This window comes from Peromyscus eremicus, unplaced genomic scaffold (assembly GCF_949786415.1).
Source record: "Peromyscus eremicus unplaced genomic scaffold, PerEre_H2_v1 PerEre#2#chr22_unloc_1, whole genome shotgun sequence".
In the NCBI taxonomy this organism is placed as follows: Eukaryota; Metazoa; Chordata; class Mammalia; order Rodentia; family Cricetidae; genus Peromyscus; species Peromyscus eremicus.
In genome coordinates this window covers 11,303,684-11,328,162 of record NW_026734286.1, presented here as the reverse complement: position 1 = coordinate 11,328,162, position 24,479 = coordinate 11,303,684, and the positions used below count along the sequence as shown (strand labels likewise).

Genomic DNA, 24,479 nt, shown 5'->3' with positions numbered 1-24,479 from the left:
GTTCCTGAAGGCATCGCAGGACAGAGAAAGAAAGTGAGGGGAAACTGAGGCACTAGATACAGCAGACCATTATGGTTAAGAGTGCACTGTGTCAGCCAAGGCCCTCAGGGTGATGTGCACGGCACAGGGGAGGGTAAGTGAGGGCTCTGAGGAGCTGGGCCACCCGGAACTCGAATTTTCTGAGACACTGCCCAGGCTGACCTCAGACTTACTATGCAGCCCCTGGTGGCCTCGAACCCCCAATCCTACCTCCACTTCCAATGCCAGTCTAAAACTTACCAACAAAGCCAGTAAAGGACAAACATCCCGACACCACCTCCCTACAGACCAGCCACTCATGGGCACGGGGACAACACTTCATCTGGACACAGGGCTTCCAGGGTGCCCAGGTCCCGCTCACATGTGAGTGTCGATGCCCCAGGACACATCAGGACCCAGATCTCAGTTGTCTCTAGCTAATCTGCACAGACCCACACTGGTGAGCATCCCCTGACCCCCCCCCCCCCCCCCCCCCCCCCCGCCACTGAAATGTCACGGCTGGATGCCTGGTCCCTTGGGCCTCCCCTGCAGGATGCTCTGAGGGTAGGATTCCCAGTGAGGCCCTCTAAAGTCTATACCATGTATCTCCTCCCTGCTGGGTCTCTAGAGGCAAGAGCACGGACCTACTGGGTGGCACAGAATGAGGAGGTGGAGAGGGTCCCCACTGTGGTTACTGGCTGCAGCATTTGAGGTCCGCCTGCTGGGGGAGGGGAACCGGCAGGAGCTGCCCTAGAGCTTCCTAGGCCACTCTGGGGTCACACAGCAGACACCCCCTCAGTCCAGGAAGGACCACTGAAACCCCCTCTGGACCAGGAGGTCAGAGGAGAGACTGGCTCCCGGCTCTTACCTATCCCACCAGACCTGCCTGAGACCGAGTTCTGCCCTAGCCCAGGAGGAGGTGTTGACCATGGCCCCACACAAGCTGAGCACATCCTCAACTCCCTTCCCCAGCATGGAGGGGAGCTGGGTCAGCTCTGGCCACCTACACCCAGTGTCTCCTTCCCCAGTCACCCCCATGCCGGCTACTACCCTGAGTACCAAATCAATGGCTTAAAAAAGTCTGGCATGTTCACTGTAACTTGCCAAGAAAAGTACAGAGTGGGCAGGGCTGGGGGGTCCCGCGCCACAGCTCTGCCACCTGTGGGAGCTCAGGGGCGCCACAGGTGGCTCTGGGTGGCCCTGCTGGTCCCTGGCAGGTTACCTTGTTGAGCGCGGCGAACTGCAGCCAGAAGCGCAGCTGCGACATGGTCGGGGTGCGGGGCGCTGAGTGGCCGCTGGGTCCCCCTGGAAGAGCTGCTGGGGAGCAGCAGCCTCATGACCACGGAGGCAGCAGCAGGCTCAGCAGCTCTGTGGGGCACGGAGGCAGCAGCGATCCTGCTGGCCCCATTTGCATGAGGGTTAGTCACCGGCTCCCGACTTCCCCTAAGGCTGGGCTGAGTTTCAGGAAATGATGCCTGCCTGGTAAGTCAGGGCAGTTACTGGCAGAGTGCGGAGAATTACTGTAGGGGGCGGATCGGCCCAGAAGGGCTGTCAACAACGGCGCACCCTGCTGGGCCCAGCTCCTGGTCTGGCCCCACTCCTCTGGGGCATCCCATGAGGGTAGGGGACAAAGCCTCGGCTTCCCCAGGACTACCGAAGCCCTCGACTCTGTCCTGTGCCCCGCCCCCAGGACGGCAGGGACTCGGGGCTGGAGGGACGTGGTAAGAAGCTGAGCTAGGGGAACTGAGGTCTAGGTACCTTTCTGTTCCTCCCGTAAGCTGAGCCCCTCAGCCCTTCATCAAACCATATTCTCATCTTCCTCACCCCAGGGCCACAAGTGGTCATTCCTGACGTCCCTGAAGGAGCTGGGGTGTTGAGGAGACCCCAGGGTCAAATCGTGAGGGAGAAGACCCTTCCCCTGTAGGCAGGCAGGGATGCAGCACAGCGGTGTGATCCCCCACAGGTCTATAATCATTCACAGCTGTCCCCCCACCCCCCACCGGGACAGGCCTCTCCTGTTAGAGGGAGAGGTATCTCTGAAGAGGGCCACACAGTGTCAGAGCTCCTGGGAAGGAGGCTGAGGATCCCTGGCCATCGGTACCCCATCCAGGGACAAAGAGCCCTGGCCACCTTGTCAGATCCAGGGGGCCACAGGTTCTCCTAGATTCTCACACCCCTTGGCCACCCAGGACAAAGGCCCCAGAAGCAGCAGATGGAGCAAACCATGTGCCCGGCCCTCAGTGACCGTGGCAGCATCAGCCCTACCCAGGAGCCCCTGTCCCTGAGCAGGCACTGAGCAAAGTGTCAATTCCAGTCATCAAAGTGAAGCCAGGCATTGTGGAGCATGCTTGCCATCACCCTTGAGAGGCTGAGGCAGGAGGATTGCAAGAACAGCCTGGGCTACACTGCAAGAGCCTATCTCAGTAAACGTAAAACAGAAATGAGAGTGGCCAATACCTCCAAAGACAGCTAGACTCAAAAGTTAACAACAGAAAGTGCCGACCAGGATGTGGGCAGTTGAAGCCCAGAGACCCCGGGGAAGCAGCCGGCAAGCTCCACAGACGCAATTCCAGACACTCATGGGAAAACTAGGAGCACCCACAGCAGTGAACCAGTCACCGCCCACCAATGCACACAGCACGCTTTGTCCACAGGCAGGAGTATCACACAGCCATGCACAGGAAAGACTCCAGTAGGACACAGCAGGAAGAACCTTGAGGACACGGGGCTCAGTGAGAGGACCAGACACCATGGGCTGGGTATGAGATGGAGTAATCTCTAACAGGGACACACTTTCCTCTGAGGAGACAGGATGTTCTAGAACTGGATAGAGGTGAGGCCTGCCTGCCTCTATAAATATACTCTATGCAGCCAAGGCTACCCCTGAACTCTTGATCCGCCTGTGGGAGGTCAGTGTATTCTGAAAGGACAATCTTTACAGCTGTATGAATTCTGATTTAAAAAGAACTGTCAGCCAGGCGTGGTGGCGCACGCCTTTAATTCCAGCACTGGGGAGGCAGAGGCAGGTGGATCTTGAGTTCGAGGTCAGCCTGGTCTACAGAGCGAGTTCCAGGACAGCCAGGGCTACAGAGAGACCCTGTGTGTATGTGGTAGTGGTGGTGATGGTGGTGTGTGTGTGTGGGGGGGGTGAGGTTCAGGAGGACAGGGACAGATGGAACCGATGTGAAAAAGCTCAAGTCCCAAACAACCCACGTGTGCGGGTGCAGGGCCTCCCAGGGGTCGGATTCGGGTGGGCATGAGAGAGCACTCAGGGTGTGGCAGGAAGGGTCTCTGACCATGGCTGTGAGGTCACTCTGCCCCTCATAGCCCCTGGAGGCCAGGCCATGTGGGCTGCCAGGCAAGGGGGCTCTAGGGGACAGGAGGACTCAAGGCTAGGGCACAGAGTGGCTGAGACCAGTTAGGCTGGGAGGAGGGAGAGCTGGGGACAGGGTGCAGAGGGCCCTGATGGACAGGGCCAGGCTAGAGCACAAAGCCCAGGGGCGGGACATTTGCTGATGTGGAGTTCTATGGCTATGGCCAGGGGTGGGTGGCAGGGCTGGCCAGAGGGCATGGATGGGGTCCCAGGCTGGTTTTTGGATCTGGTAGAAGCAGTGGGGGTGAGGGTCCCTTACAGGGGCAACCTGTACCTCATCTGACCCCACCATGTCTTCTGCCTTGGCTCCCCTCCCCCTGCCAACCTGGTGGAGGGCTGTGCGGCCAGGCTGGGAATAGCAGAGGGTCTCCTGTTCCCTATCAAAGGGACGGGGTAGGACCAGGAGGGCTGCTAGCCTCACAGGGGGCCCAGGGCAGAGCTGTCTGTCCATCTGACATGGTGGCTCACGTGTGTGATCCCGGCACTCGAGGCTGAGGCAGGAGCACTACCATAGAATCAAGGCCAGCCTGGGCTACACAATGAAACTTTGGTCTTATATAAAGTGAAATAAGCCGGGCCTGGTGGCATACGTCTTTAGTGTCCGCGCTCGGGAGGCAAAGTTCAAGTCCAGCCTGGTCTACATAATGAATTCCAGAACAGTCAGTGCTATGTAGAGAGACCCCGTCTCAACCACAACAACAACAAAAATCCAAGCAACCAAACAAAAAGAATACAGGAACTGGTGCTGGGCTTGTGGGGTAGAGTGGGCCCTGGCATGCATAGAGCCCTGGGTTTCATCCCAGACACCATATAAATCAGGTATGGGAGGTAGAGGCAGGAGGATCAGAAGTTCAAGGTCATCCTCAGCTACACAGTGAGTTCAGGGCTAGCCTGTACTACATGAGACCCTGTTTAAAAAAAAAAAACAGAAACTATAAAATTAAATTTAAAATATAGGAGCTGGAGAGAAGGCTCAGAAGTTCAATTCCCAGCACCCAGTTGCAGTTCACAACTGTCTGTAACTCCAGTTCCAGGGGATCTGACACCCTCACACAGACAAATGTGTGCATAAAATTGAAATAAATAAAAACAAAAAACAGCGCTGGGGGTGGGTAGTGGGTGGGGGTGGGGGTGATACACGCCTTTGATCGCAGCACTTGGAAGGCAGAGGCAGGTGGATCTCTGTGAGTTTGAGGCCAGCCTGGGCTACAGAGCAAGATCCAGGACAGGCACCAAAACTACACAGGGAAACCCTGTCCCGAAAAACCAAGGGAAAAAAAAACACCCCAAAACCAAAAACAGCAAACAAATCAAACATCCTGTTAGAACAGCCTGTGTCTGGGCCTGACTCCTAGCAACACAGTCCCCCAGAAATACTGGGCTACTAGGAAGTCCCACAGGGTCTTCTATGGGATAGAGGGACAGACACAAGGAGCTGAGACACAGGACAGTGAAGACAGGCTCAGACACCTGGTGACCGGGGTGGTGGGAGTGGCCAGGGAGAGGCTGTGCAGACCAGCCTCACACACCAGGCTCCGCAGCTGGAGAGCCAGGTTCTCAATGGTTTGGGCCCCAGTCCCCCTGCCCTGCCCACTCCCTGCCTCTCCACAAGCCCCAGCCCGTGGCTCACAAGTTCTGTGCACAGCCTGGGCCACAGTGCTGTGGAGCTCCATGCGCAGGGTCCCCCTGCCCACCTCTCCACCAGTGGCAGCAGTCGGCGTGGCTTCCCGTAAGCGAGCGCCCCTCTCTGGCTCTCCTTTCTGTGATGCCGGTAAACTGCTGGGCAGGCAGCGGCCAGACCTCTGATCCCCGACTAGCATTTGTGGAGCAGTCGATGCGGCCCCTGGGCAGGGCGGGAGGCGGGAGGCGGGAGGCGGCCGCGGCCCCGCTCCTTCCTGAGCACCGCTCCTTCCTGAGCGTGAGCTCATCGAGCTTCCCAGCAACCAGCCGGGAGCACCTTACGAGACACACCGTCTTGGAGGGAAGTGGGGGGCCTGGGTGCAGGCCTACCTGTGCACACAGGGCTCTGGTCCTCCCTGCACAGGGCCACGACTAAGAACGTGGCCTCAGGGCAGCTGCAGGGCTGGTCGGGCACTGTGAATGTTGCGGACCCAGGGCATTCCAGGAGGGGTAGAGGAGGGCGGGTGGCTAGATGGCAGGTCCCTCCCCTTGCCTCCAGCACCCCCCACTCCCGAGGTAACAGTCAACCCTGTCTGTACCCCGGAAACAGAAGCTTCCACTGACCGCACACAGTGGCCACCTGCACTCGCACACCCAGGAGGGCGTGTACCCAAGAACCACAGGGGCAGATCCCCATGGGAACCCTTGTCATCCATGACGGTCACATGATGACCAAATGCTGCCGGTGAGCGGACAACACACGAGAGTGCTGCTGCTCAGCCATGAGAGGTAGTGACACAGTGTGGAGGGACCGGAACATCGCGACAGACCCAGACGCAAAAGGCCACAATGTGGGACTCCACGACAGCAAATGTCCAGAGCAGGAGAATCCAAAGACAGGAAAAGGAGTCTTAGGTGCTGGGGACCGAGGAGGGAGAGGTGGTAATTCATGGGATGAGTGACATGGTAGCTTTGGAATCACATGATGTCTCAACTTAAAAAACAAAACTCAAGAATGGAGACAGAACCAGACGTCGAGTGTACCCACGCACCTGGACGGCCCAGGTGGGCTATGCCCACAGGGGTCTGTGGAACTGTTCCGGTCATCCAGCAGGGATGTCAGAGCCCATGGGGTAGGGGCTCCATGCCACCTGGAGATGGAAGGCGGAGCAGGGATGCACGGGGCCCTTTCCTTGCAGAAGCGGGTGGCTGAGGGCTGGGGCTGGCTGAAGGAAGGCAGGGCTCCAGGAGGTACCGTCAGGAACTCGGGACACTCCACGGGAGCCCCAAGTGACCACCGCATAAGACGGGTCCAGTCAACAGCTACTGGGGCCCCAGGTGTCGATGGTGTCCTGGGAGCCGACCCCATGCTGGGGGAGGGGACTCCCACAGCTCACAGCAGAGGAGACTTCCAAGCTGCCATGAGCACAGGAGGCTCCTCTCCACGAGGAAGGGACGGACAGAATGACGGACACTACTCTGGGTTTCTTCTCTTTCTTTCCCTGCTGCAGTTTTCTTGTTGCTTTGAGGCGGAATCTCGAGGTGTAGAACACCCCAGACTATCCTCCTGCCTAGCTCCCTGAGATAGGACGACAGGAGGACTTTCTCCTTAGAAGGGAAGTCACATGGCTCATCTCCTGTCTCTTTGTGCTTCTTCTACCAGGAAACTGGAGGGCTTGTGATTAGTTCCCAGCTGCCTGAGGGTTTCTTCTCTGCTGGCTCCGGGCAGGGTTGGGTTTTCTGTCCGACTCCTGGCTCCCACTGCAGTGGTGAACACGTCCACACAGAGCACAGAGGCCTGAGCCTGCAGGGCAGGAACTCTATACCAGGTGGGGGGGGCTGGCACCACACCCTGCCAGCCCAGCATCTCCAGTAGGCTGGCAGCGCCTCCTCCCTGTCCAGGGCTGGCAGCATGGCATCCCCTGGGCTCTCGACTCTCACCGTCCTGCCTCCCTCTGAGCCCTAGGGAGAGGTCCCCAGCTCAGGGCCCTCACTGAAGCACTCACTCTTCATGTCCCTTCTGCCCCTGCCATGCCGCTTGGCTCAAGTCTGTCCTTCTTGTTCCATGGAATTCCAGGCCATCCATGGCCTGCAGAGGTGGTGGAGGTGGAGGCAGGTGACAAGCTCGGCCCCACAACCAGTGGTTTTAATAGAGTCCCCTGGGTCCAAGCTTCTGTGGACAGGGCACAGGCATCTTGGGGACAGTGTGTGCAGGACACACATACAGCAAGTGCCCATTTGCTCATCCTCTGGATGGACATGGCCATCTGCCATGAGAGGTAACAGGTAACCACCATGTCGCCAGGTGTGTTGGGACAAACAGGGTTCAGACAAGGAGCAGAGCACAAGAGCACAGGCGGCGGGGGACTGGCCTCGGGGAGCTCTGACCACAGGGAGGAGGCAGGTGTGGGCCTCCGGCACCAGGAGAGACGGAGACAGAGACACGAAGGCAGAGGGCAGAGGCGAGACAGGGAGACAATACAGAGACACAGTGTGATGGCTGATCTTGTTGCCAGCTCAACCACATCTGGAACAACTGACCCAAGCAGCTGGGTACACCTGTGGGGGCTCTCCTGACGGGACCCTCACCTGGGCCACACCTTCCGGCGGCAGCCCACAGGAGGACGCGTTTGCTCTCCGCCTGCTTGCCTGCTCTGGCTGGCAGGCTCATCTACCCTGCGGCTGAGGCTTCCTTCACGGGTGTTAGAGCCCACTTCCCCGGATTCCAGTGCAGACTGAGACCAGCAGTTCCCCAGGAATCCTCCAGGACTCCAGCGCTGGACTGGGACTGCTGAGACCCGCTTGTGGACTGAGCAACTGCTGGAGACAATCACTGTTGGATTAGGTCTACCCAGACCACAGCCTGTAAGTCTGTATCTACATCTATGTGTGTGTAATATATATTATACGTTCATTCATCGCTCTGTCTTTTAGAACCCTGACTAACACACAGGGAGACAGACACACAGACGAAGACAGAAGGCAGCCGAGGCAAGGAGATGCGGGCTGACAGGCATGGCCTCCTTGCTGTGTTCTGAGGAGCCTGATGACAGCACACTCTACACTTCTGGAGAGACGGGGTGACAGACATGTGCCGCTGCCCTGGGACAGCTGGCTGCGGGGAGTGCCCGGGTGGCAGAGAGAGGGCTGGCGGGGCAGATGCCCTAGTGACCCATGGGAACGGGATTCTGACCCTTTCCTGTGATCTGTGGGTAGCTTTTCTGCCAGCACATGCTACTGAGGGCTTGAGTAAGGCCTGCAGGGAGATCCCGCCACAATGCAGGCCGTGAGGCGGGCATGAGACCCCATGATGGCAGATGATCGACCCGTGGGACACAGACCCTGGGAAGCTCAGCCTTCCTCACACAGCTCCCCTGGCTATGGAAAAGTCACCTCCAGACACAACTCTGAGGCGAAGTCTCAACGGCCAGTGACAGCAGATCTCAATCCCAGGATGCCAAGACCAGTCTGGGTGGCTTGATTCTCCTGCCCAGAGTGGCCTTGAACCCCTGTCCCATCAGCCCTGCTGAAGACGGGTAGCCACAGCCACGGCCCAGGGCCCTGCGCAGTGGACACAAGGGTGGCCGTTACCTGAGGGAAGTCGCCGCTCTTGGAGAAGATGCTGGGGACAGAGGCTGTGGTGGGGTATCTGGTGTCGGGGCAGGACTGGCCACCAAGGAATGGGGCGGAACCCACGAACTGTCTGCAAAAATAAGGACAGTGACCGTGCGGCTGAGTGAGGCAAGGCGGAGAAAAGGGTCCCCAATACGCCCTCAACGTGTGGGAGCTCAGTCACAGGCCCATAAGGCTCGGCCCGCCAAGCTGGGCAGTCATGGATCCAGCCCAGGTGTTTCTGACAGACGCACAGCTTAGCCAGCCAGCGCCTCCTCCATGGCCCTCAGACTCTACACCCCGACAAGCACGCCCCAAGGCCCTGGTTTCCCCCGTCCATCTGCACCTTGCCCTGTTTCTCAATGGCCAAGGACAGTGAAGAGAAGGGTGTGAATGGACAGAGGCCCGTCCCTCACAGCTGCCTGTCTCCTACCGGAGTAATGAGGCCCTGCAGGGAGGAGCGCGGGACCCAGTGAGCTGAGCCTGGGGTGGGGGTGGGGAAGTCACAGGGGGCAGAGGAGGAGGCGGTTGGTCCCAGAGCCTCTCCACGTGGAGCTCCAACTCTATGTCCTCCTTGGTTCCTGGGGCAAAGGGACGATGGCCATCCCTAGGGCCTCTACCTCTTATCTGGAGAGGTTTGCCAAAATGATGTGAAGGCTGAGCTCACATAACAAATGCCAGAGCCCGGTCCCTGCAGGAGAGGACCTGCACCCAGAAGAGCTAGGCAAAGCCACATACACAGATAACCTCAGCAATGGAACAGGCAGAGCCAAACAGTGGTGAGCTCCAGGTCCAGTGAGAGATCCCACCTCAAAAACCAAGATGGATCTCTGTGAGTTCGAGGCCAGCCTGGGCTACCAAGTGAGTCCCAGGAAAGGTGCAAAGCTACACAGAGAAACCCTGTCTCGAAAAAAAAAAAAAAAAAACAAGATGGATGGGGCTGGAGAGATGGTTCAGTGGTTAGAGCACCAGCTCCTCTTCCAGAGGACTCAGGTTCCCAGCACTTACATGGTGGCTCACAACCATCTGTAACTCCAGTTCTAGGGGATCCAACACTGTCTTCTGGCCTCCATGGCATGCGCGTCATATATAAACATACATGCAGTCAAAATACCCATAGATGAGCTGGGTGTGACAGCCACCCTTTAGTCCCAGCCCTGGGGAAGAAGAGGCAGGTGGATCTCTGTGAGTTCCAGGCCAGCCTGGGCTACACAGGGAGTTCAGTCAGGGTTACAGAGTGAGACCCTGTCTCAAGTTTAAAGGGAAAAAAAAGGTGTTGAGTGACTGAGGAATGGACCCAGCACTGACTTCTGGCTCCACATGTTGTAGTAAATATCTGTTCTGTCTATGACCTTGAAACAGATGTCTGTTCTAGCTGTGTGACCTTGAAGCACCGCTCCTAGAGATGTAGCAGGTAACTGCTCTACCTATGACCTTGAAGTACCTGCCCCTGGGGCGTGGCCTCCGACTACCCTTAAGACCTAAGCTGCATGTACACGGCTCTCTTCTCTCTCATGGGTCTGGATGGCAGACTGACTCAGTGCCTCAGCACTCCAGGACCCTGTGATGAGTCTCCACTCTGTTTTAGTGGGTTTTCTTTCCTAATAAATCCCTTTTGCCCTTTAAGCAGACTCCCATGGATTTATCGCTATAACATGGCCAGGTACACACGTGTACACCCATCCACCCACACACACACCCACACACACACCCTGGAGCAGAGCTCTGACCACATCTGCTCTGAGCTGTCTGCACAGGGCACGCTCCCCAGGCAAACGTCTTCCAAGCCTTCCAAACCCAGGACTCTCTAGGGACCTTGGAGTCCTCTCCCAGCATCCTTTGCCACTTCAAACCCAGATGATTTGTCCTGACACAGGGCTCTGCAAACATGCTCTCTCTAGACTCTGGGGTCCTCCTGGCTGCTCTACTGTATGGGGTGGCTCTGGCCATGCAGAGTTGGGGTGAAGCCCCTCTGAATACTTACTGGTTTTCACTGGAGAAGGTGGGATACGAGGCCGGTGAAAAACTGCTCCACCAGGGACAATGCAGGAGTCGATTCTGAAACACAGGGGGCATCAGGTAGTAGCAGGAAGAAAGCAGGGCCCCAGTGCAAAGGGCAGGGGTTATGGCGAACCACTAAATCAGCTAGTGTCTCAGCTTCCCCATGAGCGTGAGGGAAGCCATGGAGGGTCGCAAGGAAAGCAGAAGGGAGCAAATGACACACTGAGTGTGGGTGTACGGCCCCAGAGGGCTGACCAGGGTCCCTTGCAATAAGATCCCAGGAGGCTATGCTTGGAAAGGGAGAGGGACAAGGCTTGGTGGCAGAGCCCCAGCCTAGAATCCCCCAGTGAGGGGCTGGGGGCGTGGTCAGGGTGGAGCCCCGCCTAGAATCCCCAGTGAGGGGGCCGGGGGCGTGGTCAGGGTGGAGCCCCGCCTAGAATCCCCAGTGAGGGGGCCGGAGGCGTGGTCAGGGTGGAGCCCCGCCTAGATTCCCCCAGTGAGGGGCTGGGGGTGTGGTCAGGGTGGAGCCCCGCCTAGAATCCCCCAGTGAGGGGCTGGGGGCGTGGTCAGGGTGGAGCCCCACCTAGAATCCCCAGTGAGGGGCTGGGGGCGTGGTCAGGGTGGAGCCCCGCCTAGATTCCCCCAGTGAGGGGCTGGGGAGTAGCTTAGGCTGGAGGTGTGGTTCCAGGCTCTGAGGCCCCCAGGGTACTCTGGGCAAAGTTGAGGTTTACCCAGGACCTCTTCAACAAGGGACCAGCATTCCTATCCCTAATGGGGCTTTGATGCTGCCCTGGAATGTCACCATAAAGGACCACATTGTGGTGGTCCCAGCGCCATGCACTGGGAGCCCACCACCCCTGGTTCTGTCCCTGGACTCCTGTTTGGGAATCACAGCATGGGGACGGATGGAGGGACGAGAAGGCGGCACTATTTATAGCAGAGGAAACTGGACTCTCTCCAAAGGCCCCACAATAGGGAAATAATTAAGTAAATTATGGGCTGTGGATGAAGGAAGAGTGGGCGGGGAACACGGAGGGCCAAGCAGAGAGGCAGGAGCTGGGCACAGCCTGGCTGCCGCGGGCCACAGGTACTAGACGCCAGCCAGGGTTTCTGAGCTGTGAGCGACACTCTGGGTGTCGGTCGCTGTTGCTCCCCAACTCCCTAATATGGGAGCTCCACTAACGACCTTTCCTCTTCCCTGCTCCAGCACAGGAGTGTGTGGTGTCGGCTGGGCACGGTGTGCTCACTGGTAAGCACCACCCCACCTGGTCGGTCCTTCAGTGTCTCAGCTGTCCCCACCTGTGTCCCCCGGGACTATGCTATGACATGGCTCTGGCTCACCCTCACCCTGTCTGACCGCCCACCTGTCCTGTGTCTGTCCTGCATCCTCAGGGCCTGTGATAGCACAAGAAGACAGAGGGCAGAGGAGTTCCAGGCCAGTCCGGGGACAGAGTGAGACCCTGTCTCAAAGAACCCAAAAGCAAGGCTGGACTGGGGCTCTTCGCAGCATGCAAGTCCAGGATTCCATCCCCAGAACCACAGACACCAGGTGTGGTGGTGTGCAACCATCACCCCGGCTTTCAGGAGGTGGAGCCAGGAGTTCGTGATCACCCTCCCATACTGGCAAACTTGAGGCCAGCTTGGGTTACCCGAAACCCAGCCTCACAAACAAACAACAAACAAACAAACAGAAGCCCTCTACTGCGGACTGTGGGGCAGGAGACTCGGGAGGATACTGCAGGCGGGCCAGGGTCAACGTTAACTTTTCCTCACTTGGGGACAGGACCCTGTCCAGGGTGTCACAGGGAGCTAGGGAATTCCAAAGGTTGTCATGGCAGACTTGCCATCAGGACATCCACTATGTCCCCTGGGGTGGCTGCGAGGTCAAGGACAAGGCTCACCTGTAACTGGATGCCACCTCCGGGGGGCGGGAGCTCGGGCGGAGGAGGGAAGTCCCCATCCATGGTGGGCTCCACTGCCAGCATCAGGGGGATGGCAGTGGGGCTCCGCGACCCGCGGGTGGCGGCTATGTGGGCTTCTCACTCTGTGGTGCTGACAGCAGCAGGTGCGGAGTCATGTCCTGTAGTGGCAGAAGAGGCCATCCTGAACTGCCTGCCCGTGAAGGCTCTCCAAGTCCTGTCCCTCCCATCTGGGAAGGGGTCAGGGCAGGAGGTACAGGTGTGGCTCCTGCCCCACTGAGGCCATGGGCATTGGTCATGGCATGGCTGCTACCCACTGGGTCCAGCCACTAGAAGCAGAACAGCCTGAGGCCGGCCCTGTGGCCCCATGGGGAGGGTCCTCTGCAGACAGACACCCAGAGCCTGCCAGGAGCCCCAAGTCTCTCAGACGAACCCCAGAAGTTCCCGCTGGGTCAAACCAAGGAAAGCCCTGATCAGGGTGTCCTAGGCTTAGGGGTGATGAAGCCTGAGCCCCCACACAGTCAAACACAGGACAAATATGCCCTGACCCCCAGACCTGAGCCCCCAGGCCAGCCAGGAGGGTGGTAGAATGCAGGCAGGCGTCGCACAAGGGTAATCACCAAAGGGGCAGGAGGGGGGAAGGCCCCCGCCCAGTCAAGCCCTGGAGCAGAGCTGGCCTTCCAGTAACTGCCCACAGCCCAGGCTGCAAGCCGCAGGCAGCAGCTTGTGTAATCCAGCCAGGGGAAGGGCCTGCCTGGGGATGGTGGCGGGCGGGCGGGCGGGCGGGGCGGGGGGGGGGGCAGCAGGCAGAGGCAAGACTGCCAGCAAGGCCAGAAGTCCTGGTCAGAGGCGGGTCGCGGAGCCCCACTGCCATCCGCCTGATGCTGGCAGTGGAGACTAGCCCCAGCTCACAGCCAACAGCTCAGCAGGCCCAGACCTGTGTTAGCCTGGTCTCCACTGAACAGCACTCAGAGCAGCACATGGTGGATGGACACAGTGTAATCTGGGCGACTAGATGTCCTCACATTTTGGGGTGAACTAGGGATAAGGTTTAATGAACGTTTGCCTAGCCCTGGGTGCTGCAAGCCTGTCACCCCAGGACTTGAGAAGTCCAGGTGGCCACATGACAAGTTCAGGATCGGCCTAGGCCAGAGTGCCGCTCGGCTGTTTGCCAGGGATAGATGAATCTTTGGGTTTGACCCTTAGGACTCCACAAACAAGCTGTGGTGGTGCACACCTGCCACCCCAGCACTAGGGAGGTGGAAGTGGGGGATCAGGAGTCAAGGCCAGTCTGGGATACATGGGAATTTAGGGCCAGCCTGGGCTACATGAGCCCCTTTCTCAGAAATAAAACGAGGAACTGGAGAAAGGGTCTACTGGGTAAAAAACGCCCGCTGGGCAGACTCTGGGTCCCCAGCACTGTGGAACAAGCTGGGCACGGCCACACGTAACGCCAGCAGTAACTGTGACAGACACAATCAAATAACAGTGAGCCCCAGGGCAGTGGGAGACTGTCTCCAGGGAGTGAGTCAGGCTGAGACCAGGACACAGCGGGTAGAGCCAGGGTGAATCCAGGCCCAGCATACACAAGGGCCAAAACCGGGCTCTGCAGCGCACACCTGCCATCCAGCACTGGGGGCCTGCAGGACAAGAAGGAGTCTAAGGCATCCTTGACAACAGCGAGCTGGAGGATCAGCTCGTGTGTTACGCGAACCACCTGGTAAGGCTTTAACGGCATGGGGGGCGTGCTTGCCCTGTGTCCGTGCACCGTGTGTGTGCCTGGTGCTCACAGAAGCCAGAAGAGGGCACTGGATCCCCTAGAACTGGACGTACAGACCGTTGTGAGCCATCGTACTGGGAATTGAACTTGGGGCCTCTGAAAAGCAGGCAATGCTCCAAACCTGTGGGCCATCTCTCTAGCCTGAGACTGTGTTTTGGTTTGAGTTTTTTTTTTTGTTTTGTTTTTTTTGGTTGTTGTTGTTTTAGTTTGGCTTTTCAAGACAGGGTTTCTCTGTGTAGCTTCGGAGTCTGTCCTGGATCTCACTCTGTAGACCAGGCTGGCCTCGAACTCACAGAGATCCGCCTGCCTCTGCCTCCTGAGTGCTGGGATTAAAGGCGTGCGCCACCACCGCCCGGCTCTGTTTTGTTTTTTAAGCAAAGGAATAAGGCAGAGACTGGTAGAGTCCTTTGGCCTCTGTGTATGTATCCACACAAGCAGGTGTACAAAACCTCATACACAAATGTGCATGGACACACACACTCACACACACTCGACGGCGAGGCAGGCCAGACCCAGCTCCACCTTGGCACCAGTGGCCTTGAGTCTTAGCAGCCCATCAAGTGACGGACCTAAGCACTGAGGGGTCCAGACTCTCCTCAGCTCAGCTTCTGCCTCCCAGACCCCCTTCAGAGGCCAGCCTGCGCTGCTGTCCCGTGGCGTCTCTCCAGGCTCCCGGAAGACCCTCCCAGCCCTGGTGTATGGCTGGAGGTTAGACTCAGGCTGCAGTCTTAGACAGCGAAGCTGACCAGTCCTCCAGACAGTCCTCAGGGCCCTGCAGAGCAGGCTGGTCCCTGTGCTGGTGTCCTTTCCTCTCGCCACCTCGGAACACTGGTGCTCCCTCCTGTTCTGAGTGGCAGTCCCCAAAGGTGTGGGTCACGCTTGGTCAGTCAGGGACAGGGGTCAGGTTCAACAGCCACTAAGTGGTAGGAGCCACCACAGGTGACCTGGGATTTGTGCCTTAGTGATGCTTGCCGGCTCCTCTGAGCAGGCAGAAGGTTCAGGCAGAGGCAGAGGCAGGCGTATCTCTGTGAGTTCGAGGCCAGCCTGGGCTACAGAGTGAGTTCCAGGAAAGGCGCAAAGAAACTCTGTCTCGAAAAACCAGAAAAAAAAAAAAAAAAAAAGAGTTAAAAAGAGCTTGAACAAGCCCAGCAATTCTGCTTTCAGCAACGTGCCCAAAGCACATGTCCACACAAACTCCCACACGGAAATTCAGAACGGCGCCATCCACGCAGCTCAGGGTCCATTGGTGGACAGTGGACACAGGGTGTGGACCACTTCCACACCAAAGTATCACACAGCCGTGAGCAGGAGTGGGTTCAGGCACACTCCACAAGGTGGGGGGGGGGGGCCACTGGGGACATTGTGTTCAGTGAGAGAACCAGACAAAAAAGACCAGTCTGGGACTCCAGAATAAGAACGTCCCGACCACAGGCTGATGACCCGAGTGGCCAGCAAGAGCAAAGACCCAACTCCTGCAAGCTGTCCTCTGATGTACACACACACCCCACGGCACGCGCGCACGCACACACGCACACACACGCACACACGCACGCACGCACGCACACACCCTATGGCACGCGCACGCACGCGTGCGCATGCACGCAGACATGTGTGCGCACACACACCCCATGGCACGCGCACACACACACACGTGTGCGCACACACACCCCATGGCACGCGCGCACGCACGCACACACACCCGTGTGTGCACACACACTCCATGGCATGTGCGCGTGTACGTACACACACAGTAAAAATTTTAAACGTCTAGAACAGGAAATCTGGACACGGAATTGAATGTCTGAGTGCTGGGGCTGTGGAGGACACAGCTGTACTTGTGGCCCACACCCAGGGTCCCCTGTGGCCACCCTCACAGGGCAGTGCCCAACCTGAACCTACACCCTATTTGCTAGCAGCCATACAGCGTGGCACCACCTCCTCCATCCTTCCCAGCATCCCCTGCGGTCATCCCGTCTCCCAAGGTCTCCCAGGTATCCTGTTTACTGCTGTAAACTCACTCTGGGTTATCCAGCCAGTCCACCAACTCCCAGAATACACTCAGGAGGGGCTGGCAAGACGGCTCAGTGGATAAAGACTTTTTCTTTGGACAGGGTCTCACTGTGTAGACCAGGCTGGCCTTGAACTCACAGGGCTCCACCTATGTCTGCCTCCAAGTGCTGGGACTAAAGGTTGCACCATCATGCCCAACTGAATCACCTGGACTCATGTGGTGGAAGGAGAGAACAGTGTCTTACAAGCTGTCCCGACCTCCACACACACGTATGCACACACACTAAACACACGTACAAAAGCAAATCCCTGAATCGAGGTGGCACCACACAGCAGCCTCTGGCTGGGCAGGACTGGCCCCGAAGGGCTCTGCCAGGTCACGCAGCCTGTTGTGTCTGTTTTTAGGTGTGACTCTCAGGCCAGACACTGGTCCCCGCACAGGAGGCGGACTCTACGCCATGATCTCCATCACTCCGAAGAGCATGTGGCTTCCTTCTGCACCCAAGTTTCACAGGGAGTAGTACTGGGGAGACCTGGAACTGGTAAGTGCTCTCGGAGAACCAAGACGGAAGTCAGACTCTCTGCGCATGATGTGGGAGGACACGGGGCCCACTCATGGGTGGCCTCTCCAGTGGCTCCTGGACCCTGGCCTGGCTGAGGCTTCAGACTAGGTCACAAGACCCCTTTAAGGAGCTGGGACCAGATCCCAAGGCTGTCTTCAGAAGCCTGCAGAGCACAGTTATACATGCTTTCAGGCCCAATACCCAGGATGCTGAGGCAGGAGGATTTCCCCAAGTTTTAAGACAGCCTGAGCTTCAGATGGAGACTCTGTATCAACAAAAATAAGTACGTAAATAAAGAAACAAAAAATAATATAACAGGACTGGGGCTGGGGCTCAGTGGAGAGCCCTGCTGGGCATGCATGACACTCAGGCTTGACCACAGTCTGCTGCACGCCTGTCCTGCCAGCACGCACGAGACAAGAAACAGGATCGAGTCCAGGTGAGCTGGGCAGGACGGTGCACACCCTTTTAATCACAAGCCCTGGGAGGCAGAGGCACATGGACCTCTGTGAGTGAGTACAGGCCAGCCTGGGCCACATGAGAACAAGCCAACAAAACATAAAACAAAGAAGAACCCTACGGAGCAAAGGCCCTCAAGCTGCTAGAAGCAACCCTGGCCTAGGACATACTGCGCAGCTGCTGGGCCCTCCAGGAGCCTTGGAGCCCATGGCTGTGAATTAGCGTCTCTGGAGTCACCCACTCAAGTGGGTGTCTGGTGTCTGGAATCTGCTGCCCGCAGGGAACCACCATGTTCTGGGGTTAGACATGCAGGAAGGAGCAGGGCCGGGACATATCAGATAGATAGTGCATAAAGAACCCTGTGTTCACCATGACTGAGACCCACAGGCCTCTCACACCCCAAATCCAGTGAGTTCATGAGGCTCAGCTCAGATGTGGCAGAGTCCTAGATGACTCAGACACCTGATTAGGTCCTGACTTGTCCAGCTAGAGCTGTCTAGTGAGAGAACATCATGGTCACTCCCACGTCTCGGAGACCTAGCCTTTGGTCACAGAGCCCAGGGTCAGGAAGCCCCTTCCTCTGTATAGACATTGGCCTTGAAGAAACCTCTGGGGCCAGTTACACGGGGAGTAGACCATGAACAGCTGGTGCTGACAAGAAGAGGTACCAACCGTGGACAGGTAGAGCTGTGTCCACCCAAGGAAGAGGCCCTCTGAGACTGCCTGGACTCCTGGAGGTGGACAATGAGAGCTGGCAAGGGAAACAGGAAGGTTCTAGGCGGGACTCCACCCTGACCACGCCCCCAGCCCCTCACTGGGTGATTCTAGGCGGGGCTCCACCCTGACCACGCCCCCTGCCCCTCACTGGGGATTCTAGGCGGGGCTCCACCCTGACCACGCCCCCAGCCCCTCACTGGGGGATTCTAGGCAGGGCTCCACCCTGACCACGCCCCCTGCCCCTCACTGGGGGATTCTAGGCGGGGCTCCACCCTAACCACGCCCCCAGCCCCTCACTGGGGATTCTGGGCGGGGCTCCACCCTGACCACGCCCCAGCCCCTCACTGGGGATTCTAGGCGGGGCTCTACCATGACCACGCCCCCGACCCTCATTGAGGGATTCTAGGCGGGGCTCCACGCTGACCACGCCCCCAGCCCCTCACTGGGGGATTCTAGGCGGGGCTCCACCCTGACCACGCCCCCAGCCCCTCACTGGGGGATTCTAGCAAGGGGCTCTACTGTCTGGCCACCTCCCTAACCTGGTTTTTATAACTTTTTTGAGGAACTTGTGAGATGTCTCAGTGGATAAGGGCACTTGCCACCAAACCTGACAACGTGAGTTCAACACCTGAAACCCATGTGGTCAAAGGAGACAAGTCACTCCTACAGGCTGTCCTCTGACCTCTACATGCATGTGCCCGCCCTCCCTCCCCCCCCCCCGCCCCCACAAATAATAACATTTGTGAAAACAACAAGGTCTCAGCAACTTTCCCAGGATGGTCTTAAACTTGGAATCCTCCTGTCGCAGCCTCCCAAGTAGCTGGGAACAAAGACCTGTGCCCCCTCCCCGCTCTCCTCCTCCTTCTCTAAAATACTGTCATGAGGCTGGAGACGGCTCAGGGGTTGGCACACCGGCTGCTCTTGCAGAGAACATAGTTTCAGTTCCCAGAGCCCACATGGCAGCTCACAACCATCCTTAGCTGCAGTTCAAGGGGACCTGACACCCCCTCCTGACATCTGTGGGCAGCAGGCACACATGTGGTACACATACACATGCAGCCAAACACTCATAAACATAAATTAAAAATAAATAAATCTGAAAAATAATAATAAAAACAGGAGGCATAGTTAGAAATAATAATAGCCAGGCATAGTGGCCTATATCTTTAATCTCAACACTCAGAAGGCAGAGACAGGCAGAACTCTGTGAGTTCGAGGCCAGCCTGGACTACTGAGTAAGTTCCAGGTCAGCCAGGGCTACACAGAGAAACCCTGTCTTGAAAAACCAAACTAACTAACTAACTAAATAAATAAATAAATAAAAATCTTTTAAAATAACAGTAATGATGATAATTTTAAAACTTGGGTCTGGGGCTGGAGAGATGGCTCAGAGGTTAAGAGCACTGACTGCTCTTCCAGAGGTCCTGAGTTCAATTCCCAGCAACCACATGGTGGCTCACAACCATCTGTAATGAGATCTGGTGCCCTCTTCTGGCTTGCAGGCATACATGCAGGCAGAACATTGTATAAATAATAAATAAAAATATTTAAAAAAAAGCCGGGCGGTGGTGGCACATGCCTTTAATCCCAGCACTTGGGAGGCAGAGGCAGGCGGATCTTTGTGAGTTCGAGGCCAGCCTGGGCTACAGAGAGAGATCCAGGAAAGGCGCAAAGCTACACAGAGAAACCCTGTCTCGAAAAACCAAAAAAAATAAATAAATAAATTAAAAAAACAAAACAAACAAAAAAAAAAAACCTTGGGTCTGGAGAGATGGCTCAGTGGTTAAGAGCACTGGCTGCTCTTCCAGAGGACCTGAGTTCAATTCCCAGCACCCACATGGTGGCTCACGACCGTCTGTGATGAGATCTGGTGCCCTCCTCTGACAAGCCGAGGAGCATGCAGACAGAACACTCACATAAATAAATCTTAACAAAAAGCCTTTGAAACTCGAGTAGCATGTACAAAGCCCAGGGCTTATTCCTATGTACCACACAAACTAAAACCAGACTCATATCAAGAGCCAGGGTTAGCCACACAAACCCTGATTCAAGCAGAGTGCACAGAGCCCTCATGTAAGTGCACACGTGGGCAGGAGGCAGGCCGGGGTGCAGCCCACACTGAAGCCCTAGGAGCAGCAGGGACCACACAGGTGAAATACCCAGCCACCATCCCTCATGACAGCAAGGACATCTGACTCTCTCCCAAACTAGGCTCATTTGGTAACAAGGGCAAACATGGAGTGACCCATGAGTTCACAGAGAGCCACTGGACCCAATGGTGTCATCTCGAAAGAGAAAGTTCCAGAATAAGCCGGGCAGTGGTGGCACACACCTTTAATCCCAGCACTGGGAAGGCAGAGGCAGGCGGATCTCTGTGAGTTTGAGGCCAGCCTGGGCTACAGAGTGAGTTCCAGGACAGGCTCCAAAACTACACAGAGAAACCCTGTCTCGAAAAAAACAAAAAACAAAAAACAAAAAAAAAGTAAGTTCCAGAATAAATGGTCTGGCGCTGAGAGCGGGTGGCTCTGGGTGTTGCCTCTTAACATACAGGTCCCCGAGACCAGGGCTTCATGCAGGGAGTGCTGTGCTGAGCCGCAGCCATCAAGCGTTCCTGCACAGAACCAGCACTTAGATCCTGGGGGAAGGACGGCGGCGGCGGCGGCAGCGGCGAGGGACAGACGTCCAAGTTCCACGTGTGCATGGCTGAGGTCGGAAGGCTGTGCTTCCTCTACACCACTCTTCAAGTGTCCACAGAAGCAGCCCCTGGCACCGTCCTCACCCTGCCCACAGCTAATGCACTGCGTTACACACCACCTTGGGCCAGGGCACGAGGTTGACCATGAGCCGGGTCGTCTCCTCCCCATAGCTTTACTCTGGCCAAGGACTCCAGTCTGGCAGTCTAGCCCAGCCAGTCCACCCTGACCCCTTTCCCAGTGGTCCCAAAAACCCCAACCCCACATCCCTTTCGTGGCCTCTGTAGAGGTCCAGCCTCGCTGTGGGAGAGGCCGTGTCCTTAAGGACAGGAGCCTCTCAGGACAGGCATGGCTGTCCCAGAGAATACTCCCCACACCCCACGTCCCGTGCCATGGTACTCAGGCATACACCAGGAGACAAGGCCAACACCCATTCCCAGGAGCCCAGTGTGCCTGCTTCCTCCCCAAGGTCCAGATGGGTCCACTTCCTCCCCTGGGCTGCCCATGCTCTCAGGGACAGTTAACACGGGTATCCCCAAGGTCTCAGAGTTTCTCGTAAACCACAGACTTGACCTAGGACCGCAGTGGCTCTGGAGAGCCAGAGTGAGAGCAGGGCCTTCCTTTTCTAGGTCCTGGCCTGCCTCCCACTCTGTGACCGCTAGAAGCACGGTGGGGTGGGGGTGGGGGTGCGGGGCCTTGTCTCAATCACAGGCTAGTGCCCGTGGCTGCAGGATCAAGTGTCTGGCAAGCGTCCCACACTCAGGGACCTGAACCTATTCCCCAGCCGCAGGGGGCAGATCCCAGCACATAAGTGATGAGGGCCAGCACCACGGCTCAGCCAGTAAGGGCACTTGCCGCCAAGCCTGGTGACTTGGGTTTCATCCCCAGGACCCACATGGCTGAGTGAGAGAACCAACTCTCACAGGTTGTCTTCTGATCTCCACAGGCACGCTGTGGTGCCACAACACCCCCCCCACCCCCAAAAATAAATGAATGTAAAATAATTTGGGCCGACAAAAATAGAGCCGGCCAGGCCGGGAGTGGTGGCGCACACCTTTAATCCCAGCACTCAGGAGGCAGAGGCAAGCGGATCTCTGTGAGTTCGAGGCCAGCCTGGGCTACAGAGCGAGATCCAGACAGGCACCAAAACTACAAAGAGAAACCCTGCCTCGAAAAACCAAAAAAAAAAAAAAAAAAGGCTGGAGAGATGGCTCAGCGGTTTGAGCACTGGCTGCTCTTCCAGAGGACCTGAGTTCAATTCCCAGCACCCACATGGTGGCTCACAACCATCTGTAATGAGATCTGGTGCCCTCTTCTGCCCCGCAGGGACACATGCAGACAGAACACTATGTATAATAAATAAATAAATCTTAAATAGAGCCAGCCAGACCTCCACCTCGACTGATAGGGCTCCCCAGAGATCTTACCGGGTGGCACACAGGGAATTCAGGCTGACCTCTCCCTATCACAAGGGGTGGGGTGGGCATAGGACCAGTCCCATGGCCCTCCACTGCTCTGCACCCTGGGGTATGTGGCTAGGTCTGAAGAGGTCAGAGCCTCTCTACCCTGCCTGTAGGAGTGGTCCACCACCTGGGAGGAGGGCAGGACTCAGCCCTGAAGGGCACAGGTAGGCACCTAGTCCCTTGTCTGGAGAAAGGGTCTTTGAACACACAATAGATACAGTTTGGTGACAATCCCAAGCCCAGAGTCCTGGCCTTGGAGACGGTGCTGTGTGAGACTGAGGCATCAGTTTCTCAGGACAGGCCTGGGGCTCCAGGACTCTCCATTCCTGTGGTTTGGAAAGCTCTGCGCTCTGGGAAACTCACAGGGCATCTGAGCTGTGATGGAGGCAGCCCTGACCTTCACTGACTTCCCAGCCTGGCCCGGCCCATGTCCTTGGGCTTTCAGAGTTCCCTGAGGGCCTTGGCACACAACGATGCGGATGCCAATGACAGGCAGAGGCCACAGCCAGCCTAACCCCGGGTCCTTCTGGATGTGGGCACAGGGTCACCAGCAGGCTGGTGGGAGGAGCCACACGTGTATAACGGGAACAGGGTGCTTAGGGAGGAAGCAGGAGGCGGGGGTCTGCAAATGGACTGTACCTCAGGTTTACAGTTCTGACCCCTCAGCCACTAGCTGCCCTGCAGGACCCTCAGCCCAGGATGCCCCTCAGAGTCACATGTGTGGGGGCTGGACTTGGCCCTAAACCCCTGACTTGTGGCTGCACTCCCATCCTGGGGAACAGTGGTCCCAGGGCCACCACAGCCCTTTCCCAGTGTTACTCAAGAGGTCACAGTATGGGGGCTCAACACAACACCTTCATCTCCAATGGAATGGCCCACCCTTGCCTTCCAGAACCCTCTGAGGGACAGGGATAGGCAGGAGGGAACATTAGAAGATCAGAGTGCCAGATTCAGGGAGGAGCTTGGAGTGGACGTCTGGACTGCCCACCCTCTCTTGCAACACTTCCTGGTCTGGCCCGACAGAGGCCTGGCTGGACAGAGGCCTTGCCCACAGGACTGGATGCTGGGATGGGGTGACAGCTGTGTGCTCAGGGGTGGGGATGGGGTGCTCAGTCTAGAGACCCTCTAGCCCTTGGCAGAGCTGGCCAAAAGAACGCCCATGCTAAGAAGGCACAGTGGTGGTGGCGCACTCCTTTAATCCCAACACGGGGAAGACAGAGACAGACAGGTCTCTCTGAGTTCGAGACCAGCCTGGTCTACAGAGAGCGTTCCAGGACAGGCTCCAAAGATACAGAGAGATCTTGTCTCCAAAAACAAAACAAAAAACATAAAAAAAGAAAAGAAAGAAAGGAAAGAAAAGAAAGGAAAGAATGCCCATGCTGGGAAGCAGCAGCCCAAGGTGTCCCAGGCCTGGTCGCAGTGTCTGGATCCCCTAAACTGGCTCTAACCTTGCCTCTCTGGTGAGGGCATGGGGGAATTCAAGGGCCCTAGTCTGACCCCACTGCTGGGGGCCATGGAGAACTTAGCTGATCACCACAGGCTGGAGGGAAGCCCAGGAGGGGCAGTGAGTAGGGAGAATGCCGTGTGCCTGTCTCTAAGACCTGACCCTGGGAGTGCAGGCCGGAGCACAGGAGGCATAGAGAATGACAGGGACAGAGAGGTGTCTACAGGTGCGGGGACGCACGCTTAGCTACGGTGTGGTGCCCTCTGTTGTTTGGGACAGGGTCTCAACTACTGCAAGCAGGCCTTGAACTCATCCTCCTGGGGTGGCCGGTGTACATCACCACACCTGGCTCTCAGTTAGTGCCCTGTGGATGCTGCCACCACCAGGAGGAAAACCTCACCTGAGGAGCCAGCTCCAGACTCCAGGTCCCATGGGTGCCGTCAGGGCTGGGACACAGCCGGGCAGTAACCATGTAGAAGAGGACTCACAGTCCCTACCAGAGGTATTAGCGGGCTTTCCAGAGGCCCTGGGCACACACACGTTCTCCCGGCTGCAGAGGGAGGAAGGTGCCACATAAGAAAGGCACGCTGGCACGCTGGCATGCCGACAGGTCAGTGGGTCACAGCCTCAGGACCTGCCCCAGTGCCCAGCTTTGGGATACACAGCCCTCCTTATTGCCTGGCTTTGCGGCTGCTGCCTGTCCCAGAGGCATGACAGAGCCCGGCCTGGCTCTCCAGGGCCCCAGTCCTGCTCTGACCACTCTGGGGGCAGTCTCCCTGCCCTGGAGAGAGCTGGGGTGGGGGGAGC

The 24,479-nt window shown here is 57.3% G+C and overlaps 1 protein-coding gene across 3 annotated transcripts in view; it reads right to left on the bottom strand.

The window, feature by feature from the left end:
* Positions 1-24,479, bottom strand: part of Sbno2 (strawberry notch homolog 2) — a 49,830-nt gene that overhangs the window by 16,169 nt on the left and 9,182 nt on the right. For all 3 annotated transcript variants that reach the window (XM_059251776.1, XM_059251775.1, XM_059251777.1), the window contains exons 2-4: positions 12,526-12,704; positions 10,608-10,681; positions 8,603-8,714 (exon numbers count right to left, since the gene is read on the bottom strand). In XM_059251776.1, the coding sequence (XP_059107759.1) occupies positions 8,603-8,714; positions 10,608-10,681; positions 12,526-12,609 (270 nt within the window). In that variant the 5' untranslated portion in view covers positions 12,610-12,704. The remainder of the gene's footprint in view (positions 1-8,602; positions 8,715-10,607; positions 10,682-12,525; positions 12,705-24,479) is intronic.